Source organism: Buceros rhinoceros, unplaced genomic scaffold (genome assembly GCF_000710305.1).
Source record: "Buceros rhinoceros silvestris isolate BGI_N320 unplaced genomic scaffold, ASM71030v1 scaffold40960, whole genome shotgun sequence".
In the NCBI taxonomy this organism is placed as follows: domain Eukaryota; kingdom Metazoa; phylum Chordata; class Aves; order Bucerotiformes; family Bucerotidae; genus Buceros; species Buceros rhinoceros.
This window is the reverse complement of record NW_010388606.1, coordinates 1-8,226: the sequence shown is the minus strand read 5'-3', so window position 1 is coordinate 8,226 and position 8,226 is coordinate 1. Positions and strand designations below refer to the sequence as shown.

At 40.1% G+C, this 8,226-nt stretch overlaps 1 protein-coding gene across 1 annotated transcript in view; it reads left to right on the top strand.

The window, feature by feature from the left end:
• The window catches only part of LOC104502357 (WD repeat and FYVE domain-containing protein 3), a gene marked incomplete at both ends in the record, with an annotated part of 41,321 nt that extends 34,255 nt beyond the window's left edge, over positions 1-7,066 (top strand). The window contains 5 exons of the mRNA XM_010146324.1: positions 1,842-1,933; positions 2,255-2,467; positions 5,167-5,314; positions 6,314-6,468; positions 6,908-7,066. Coding sequence (XP_010144626.1) covers positions 1,842-1,933; positions 2,255-2,467; positions 5,167-5,314; positions 6,314-6,468; positions 6,908-7,066 — 767 coding nt within the window. The remainder of the gene's footprint in view (positions 1-1,841; positions 1,934-2,254; positions 2,468-5,166; positions 5,315-6,313; positions 6,469-6,907) is intronic.
• Positions 7,067-8,226: the final 1,160 nt, after the last annotated feature.

The window sequence follows — 8,226 nt, the reverse complement described above, 5'->3', positions numbered from 1 at the left end:
GCAGGAACTCTTATTTCTTCTGGGATGCCTCACACTGATTTTTTTCAGATTTATCAGGCTTAAGATATTTTCTCAAACAATGAGTGTTTATTTTAAGCAGTTAATGCAGAATTTGTTCTGAGAATTGCTGAACAAGACACTGAAATATCCCAAAAGGATTTTTGTTTGGAGTGATGTGTTTTAGTTGGGTTTTTTTCTTTGGCCTTTTTTTTTCCACAAGTTCAAAAAACACAGATAATCATGTTTTACTTGGAATTTCTCTGGTTTGCATTTTTCTCCATGTAACTTGCTGCTCCGTTATGGTGTTCACCATCTTTTTGGATATTTTTTTAAGCTCTGAAAAATCTGTTTGACAGTCTTTACATTTAGAAGTTCCTCTTGAAGTATTCTTAGAAGGTTTTTTGAAATGTCACAGTTAGCTTTTGTGCGAGTGATTATTCAACAGGAGTCAAATTTTACACCTACTGGCCATAGAAGATACGTATTCCTTAGTATGTTTGTCACTCTTATTTTTTGAGCTTCTAGAGTCCTGGAAATTCTGCACTGAGCATTTGGAATAACGGTAAAAATGTTTTGTTATGAACAACTGTCAAACACTGTGTGATACTTTTGATTGTATTAATTCATAGCAGCCCCACTCCCCCCAGGAAAAAGACAGGACGATTCTAAGTCTGGTGATGCAAGCAGTGTTTCCGTTGGAGCAATGTACTTAGTACTTGTGTACTCCTGTAAACTTGGAGGTTTTTTGGCATTCCTCTGAGCTAATAGGAAGCACAGAATCATCTCTTGGCAACAAGCGACAAAACCAGAATATAATTGGGAAGCTTGTGGGGGATAGCAGTTAGAGTTTCACTATTAAGAAAATTGATGTTTAGCCTGTACTCTTGTGATGTGTAGTCATTCTCGTGGGTGAAACGGTAATTTCATTCTGTGATACAGGAGGCTTGTATTGTGAAGAAAATAAATCCTGGGGTGAAATACTGTTCCACAAGGCTTCTCAGTACAGCTGGCTGTTACACTGTCCTGTACTGGGGTTTATTTTCTCCAAAATACACTCAGTTGACATGCCAGTGTTATATACATACTAAAAAGATGCCAAACAGAGGAAATTACGTCCTCCCTTAAGTTGGGGCTAGCACATTTATTCCAGTTTTCCTCACAGAGTAAGAATAAGGAGGTCGAAAAGAGATAGGAGAATAAACTTTGCTGTGCTTATTCCTCTGGGTGCAAAGCATACAGCTGTTGCGGGAGCAGTTCTCGGTGGCGGCAGGGCTGGCTGCTGAGGTGTGAGCTAAACTGACTTAAAAAGATTCTGGCTGTGCAGTGATTGCAAAAGGCCCCTTACTGGCTGTTGTTTTCATTAACTTTTATGCACTGAGTGAGTCTTTCCCATGATGGGGAGAGAAAAGCAGAAATTTTCTTTACTAGAAAAATAAAGACAAAATACTAATCGTGTTCCAAGAGCACTTGATGGGGAAACGTAAAGGTTTTGAGTTCAGACTGTGCATTATGAAGTTGTGAAGACAGGAGGAGTCATCTACTCAACATCTCTAGCTGGAAAGGTAATGTTTGTTTCAAAGAGCGTATGCCGAAACACTATCATCATCTTCAAAAGTTTTAGCAAGGAATATTTTAATTCTTCCTCCTGTGAGCAATCAAAAACATTTTTCATGTTTTATGGCCTGATACTTAAAAACAACACAGTGTTTTAAAGAAAAGTCTGAAATGGCTTGCTTTAGAAAGGAAAAGGGTTAGAATTGGATTTTTTTAATAATTTTTCTCCGTTGCTGTTGCAGTACAGTTTCAGTGCTTCTCTCTCTTTTTTCTTTTTTTTTTAATAGGTTGCAAACAAAATGGCACCAAACTTGGTGATGTTATACTCCCACCGTGGGCAAAAGGAGATCCTCGTGAGTTTATCAGAGTTCATCGGGAGGTAATTTGCATTTTGATAATGACTGTAGAAAACGCCAGCTGGGACTTTCCACTGCCTATTAATCTAAACTCGATTTATGCAGTCACAGCTACTACCCAACGCGTGAGCTCTGGGTCAGTGGCTAAGTGTTGCAGAGGTCTGTAGAACCGCTGTTTCCTCCCCTTCCTTTTTGGCTAGGGAGCGCGTTGCGGCAAGATTGCTTCGATGAAAAGCTTTATCAAAACGTAACAAGAGTATGTCAAAATACATTCCGTATTTTCCTGTGTGGCAGGTGTCATGGGCTCAACTGATGAACGCTGATGTATGCCCTTTGAATTTCAGGCTCTGGAATGCGACTTTGTGAGCGCGCATCTGCACGAGTGGATTGACTTGATCTTTGGCTATAAACAGCAAGGTCCTGCTGCAGTAGAAGCTGTCAATGTCTTCCACCATCTCTTCTATGAGGGGCAAGTGGACATCTATAATATCAACGATCCCTTAAAAGAGACAGCCACCATAGGATTCATCAATAACTTTGGACAGATACCAAAGCAGGTATGCACTTTGTAGAGTTCTTACGTGCCAGGTGACACTCAAATGTATTAATTAATATAGAACAGGAAAGTGTTTTAGGAGTGCAACTTCCTAGAAGTGTTTTTCCATAAATATTCTTCCAGTTATGTGAAATAATTTACATTTCCATCATAAATGCAATGAACATCAACTTTGGGCTTTGCCTGTCTTTTTTTTTCCCTTTGTACCATTAAAATAAAGGTTAAATTAATTATCAGCTGTAAAAATCAGGATCAAAAAGATAAATATGTTCCTTCTGCAAAGTCAGAGAGGAGCACTGGAAATGCAACTACAAAGTAATGCCTAATGTTTTGGTATTTGAAGTTACCCTGTAATAAAATAATTTCCAGAACAACTTATGCAGCCTTTTTTTTTTTTTTACACCAGTCTCTTGACGTTGTGCAGATCTTGGTCACATTTTTATTCGAAGAATCAGTTGAAAAAACCTCAGAATTTAAATTAAGAGGATTGACTCCTGCAGGACAGCTATAGTTAAGAAGCTACATAGACACATTTTTGGGTGTAGCTTTAAAGTTTGTGTTCCCTTTAAGGGATGAAATTAAATTATTAAATGTAATATTAACTCTGAAGTTTCGCTGTATGGATTTTTAGGGTTTTTTGAGGACTTGAGGGTTTCTTTCTTTCTCTCTTTTCTATTTTTTTTTTTTAATTTGGCATTTTTTTAGGGTTTTTTTTGCTGTTCAGTGAATCTTTTAAATGTCATCGGTGAATTTTTCCAATCCTAGATCTGGTGGAAACCACAGGTACCTAAAGCAATTCTCTGGGACACCAGCCCATGTATTGGGAACTCTGGACTCCAGCAGCACATAATGTTTCAGGACCACCACAACATACTTCCCGTGGGGGTCCACTAACAGCTGTCTCTCATTGCGTGGAAGGAAAGCTAAGAACTGCTCATCTACCCTGTGTGGCTCTTTTCGCCTTTGCCTTCCTTGCTTTCTGTCAATAATCTAGATATGTAGTGACTGTGGAGTTTTGTCCTCTTAACTAATCATCAGTCACTGTGTTGTGATAAGAATCAGACACGGCCCAGCTAAAGTCAGATGAACAGATAAAGACTGGGGCTGAGAGCAGGGCAGTGGAAGAGTATTGCAGCGGAGTCCAAAGGTCTGCCTGAATCTTCAAATGCCTGTTGGGTACAAACCTATGATGAGATCTACCAGAAATTGCGTGACGCGTTGCTAGAGGAAATAGGCAGACTGCAATAAATTCAGGAAACTCAAAACTCCTGCCTTATGTCATTTTTGGTGGTGAGTGGAGCACGTTTTTATCTAACTGTAAAGTTTTCCTGTGAACCTCTGTGAACATTCCACAGGGGATCTAGGGCAGGCTACCTCAGTGAACGTGGCTGCTGTGCACTTTTTCACTCCTTTGATGCGTGGAGATGTAACACGAGGACTACATCTTCTTTATCCGATCTCTTCCACCAGTATTGCCTCTGGTAGTTCTGTTGACCATTTTAAAGAGTTGTGCTGCAAAACATTCCAGAGCTGGTGCTTTGTTTGGAAGAGATGCCACAGCGTGGGGGAATGAATAAGCAAGAGGAACGGTTGCTCAAAAGAGAAAGGAAAGGGCGGGGATTGGGAGTTGTTGCTGGAACGGGCATTTTTTGAGATCACTTGTCCATGTGAACACTATATGTTGTACCTTCTCTCTCCATCTTCTCATAGCCCAGACAGGAGGCATGCTGTAGTTTAGGAGGAGCTGCGACACGCAGTCCTGTTGTTACCGTTCGTACACAGGGTTTAGGTGTGAGCAGTAGAAATACGTGTCCATGCTTATAGCTCAGCTGCCTCAGGGCTTGTGCGTGTTCCCTCTGCTTTGGATAGGCAAACAAGTAACACATCTCAAAGGGCTCTAAGGAAATTAACTTTCAGCCTTGGAATTCCAGTTCACCTTTCAGTGCTGTAATAGCCTTTCTGCAAAAGAGTAATTGAAACCTTACAAAATATCACTCAATATTTATATTTGTCATTTGCATATTATAATACACAGCATCTACCATCCAGGGTGTTTTTATCATGCGATAAACTTTAGTGTGTGGCATTTATGAACACAGCTTATTTACAAGCGATGATCGGCTTGTTTAATGCTGTCTGAGATGCCAAGAATGGTCACTGAAGCAGTAAAATGGAAATTCCATCACTCATAATGACAAGCTACGCAGAAGATAGTCGGGTGCTAAGATGCATTTCTTGTGTGTGATTGTCATAGAAGGTCCGGTTGCATGTCCCCACCCATCATGCTGTCACTCTGTTCTTTGGTAGCCTGGTCACCAGCCTGGTCACCTCCAAGGGCGTGAGTTGCTGTTTGTGGTACGCGGTTTCAAAGCCAAAAATTAGATTTCAGTTTGTCCTAGGTTAGAATTTAATGCCACATTATGCATCAGCTTTGGGATTTTTGCTGGCTTTGGTTCAACTGCTTTTGCAGCTGGAGGTAGCTTTAAAAATACTTTGCTCTTTATATCCTTGTTGGATTTCGTATTATTTGTTGAAGTCTTGTTGAAATGCTGTAAGTTATTAGTGAATACTGAGAACAGTTAAGTAACATTTGCTGGCCTGCAGAATTTTTAGAAGATAAATTAGATGTAACGATGATGTTCTTAAGCTTGTGCTCTTGTAGATCTGTAATTTTTTATGAGAATTTCTGATTCATTTTAGCTGTTTAAAAAACCGCATCCACCCAAGCGTGTTAGAAGCCGACTGAATGGAGAGACTGTGGGAACCTCTGTGCCCCCTGGTTCCACAAGTGACAAGATTTTTTTCCATCATTTGGACAACCTGCGGCCATCTCTTGCCCCAGTGAAAGGTAAACTGTAAAACCGTGGTGATTTTTCTTTGTCAGAGCACTCAGAGGTTCAGCAAGATTGTTCCTTCTCATGTTTTGCTTAGTTCTAATGTTCTTAATGCCGGTACTTTTGTGAGAAAGACAAATTTAACATCACCTAATGCTGTAAGATTATATTCTTAGTTACCTTAAAGTGCCCTGGGGAAGCACCAAATCTGTGCTTGTTTAATGTAACTTTTCTAAAATAGAGAGATAAAATTGGGCACGTCTTTAAAATTTTCATTCCACAAACAGTATTGAGGGTACATTTCTTCTGGGGCTGCGATAGCCTCAATTTTTGTGATTTCCACAGCAGAAGGATTCTTTATCGCAGTGCCAAGAAATACTGAAAAACGTTGACAGGAAAGGATGGTGTTGGTAGCCTCACTGAGACAAAAGAGGCAGGTTTTGACTTCATATCTGATGTTGGACTGAACAAAACTTAATTTTCTGTGAAGCAGGTAAATGCTCTACAGCGATTTCTTTCCTAGTCAGTTAAACGAATCTCTCCTTGCCTGCTGTAAAGAGAGGAGGATGTACTATTACACAGGATGTAGCAGGGATACACTCTATGACAGGAATTAGGTGGCACTAATCTATATCTGCCAAGCTTTGAGAAAACCAGGTAGGACACCACGGGCTGTAGCCAGTGCAAACGCTTGGCCAAGATGTTGGAATCGATACCAAAAACTTATTTTTGCTTGTGCCAAAAATGTGCCAAACAATCGCTTTTAATGACCGCAGACATTCTGTGCAGCGTTGCTGTCTGTGATCCTCAGGGTGCCTTTGCCACTGTTGGTGGTTCTTAGCGCTGCATTTGTTAGGATTGTAGCAAAAGTTGCTGCTGTTGCAGGTGAAGGAAGGATCTGTATAACATAGCCAATACAGAGACCCTGCTTTTGGAGAGCGTCAGGTGTTTAATGGGATCAGATCGTATTTCTCTCTGCTAGCAGCAAAACTTAACCCCATCTTCTTTTTTAGAGCTCAAGGAGCCCGTGGGACAGATCGTGTGTACTGATAAAGGCATTCTGGCAGTAGAACAGAATAAAGTTCTTATCCCACCTACATGGAATAAAACTTTTGCTTGGGGCTATGCAGACCTCAGCTGTAGGCTGGGTACCTACGAGTCGGACAAGGTTTGTAATCTCGAATTTGTTTCAGTGCTGAATGTACCAAAAGCAATTAGTGCTCAGTAGTAGAAGAAATCTAACAATGGAAATCTGTTATACACGTGAATGAAATAATCTTGTACTGCATATGTTTTGTGGCTCCCTATCTGGTGGTTTCATCAGAATGCTGACAGAATGACATAAACCAACTAATAATTTTTTACTAGGTCTGCAAAACATGAATGAAGTGAATCTATGCAATTAAAGCTCATCTCTCAAGTTCACTTTGGGAGGCATCTTATGGCAGAGGCTGGAATTGCTCATTTGAGGAAAAACTGCATAAGGAGTAGCAGCAATATCTTAGTTCCTTAATGGTCCAGTATGCAGGGTGGCACTCAAGTTTTTACTTTTATCCTTCGAAACACTAATTCTGCAAGTAATTCTTCGTTGTCTTCTTTATTTCTAGGCAGTAATTGTTTACGAGTGTTTGTCAGAGTGGGGTCAGATACTGTGTGCCATTTGCCCCAACCCCAAACTAGTTATCACAGGAGGAACAAGTACAGCGGTGTGTGTGTGGGAAATGGGCGTCTCCAAAGAAAAAGCTAAAGCCCTCACACTGAAACAGGTAAAATACAATAAAGATGCCTTTTATGTGAATTATGTTACGAGAGTGGGCAAAATGCATCTAAAACGGAAAGTTTTTAAGGATAGCTGATCACCAGGAGCTTTTCGGAAAGATGGGGAATTTGATAGTGGTATTAACAAAAGTATACAGGTGCCTTTTGTGAAATCATCTACTTTATTGTAGTGTTGTATGTAAAATTACACCCATGTGAAAACTGTATCAGGGATGGCAGTGAAGGAGACTGTCTTAAAGGTTCATTTTCATTTTTACATTTTCTTTAATTACTTTTTTCTTTAAAAAATTATATATTTACATTACACTTTTGTATAAAACTTTGCTCTTTCTGGCAGTGATGTTTGTGGCGCAGAATACACTTGTTCAGGATCACCTTAAGTCATTCTTGCTTTAATTCAGAACATCCCCTTTTAATCTAACAAATGAGCACCCATGCTTTAAAGTCAGTTGCAGCTGAGTGCGGAGAGTGTTTAGTGAAAAAAAAAAACCAAACAAAAAAACCCCCACAAAACCGCCCAACATCCCCACCACCACCAGCCTCAAAATATTCTAGAAGCCCCTGTATCATTATAGGTAGCTCTGTTGTTAAGCATTTCTGTTCCTCTTAGCATCTTAATAGCAGGACTTTTTCCAGAGGAAAGCTTTCACTCAGAAGAAGAAATTCAGAGAATTATTTAATAACTTTCCTTGCACAGTGTCCATCAGCTGTCCAAAGCGCTTTGCTGAACAGTGCAAAATAAAACACTGTATCTTGAATTTAGGGACAGCATATGGAAGGCCGTTTATTGTACTTCAGGCGATGATTTGTAGTTGATAAGCCGCAATAATCTGACGGCGTTCCAGACTCCTGTTCCAACAGACAGGTCAAGCCCAAAATGTAAAAGTAAGGTCTGTTACAACTAGATGCTTGTAATTTTTTCCTCCTTCCAATTGCCTTTGCCTGTTTGGTTGCAACTCTTTCTTGTCTCTTACATTTTCTCAAACATCTACAGATGTTTGTATAGGAACCATTTTATATGGACAAAAAATCTCTTGTTTTCAGAATGTAATTTAAGGTGCAGCCTGGACACATACCGACCCTGTAACCAGGCTACTGATGCACGTGGAGGATGCAGAATGGGCTGGCAATGTATCTGGGGGGGGGG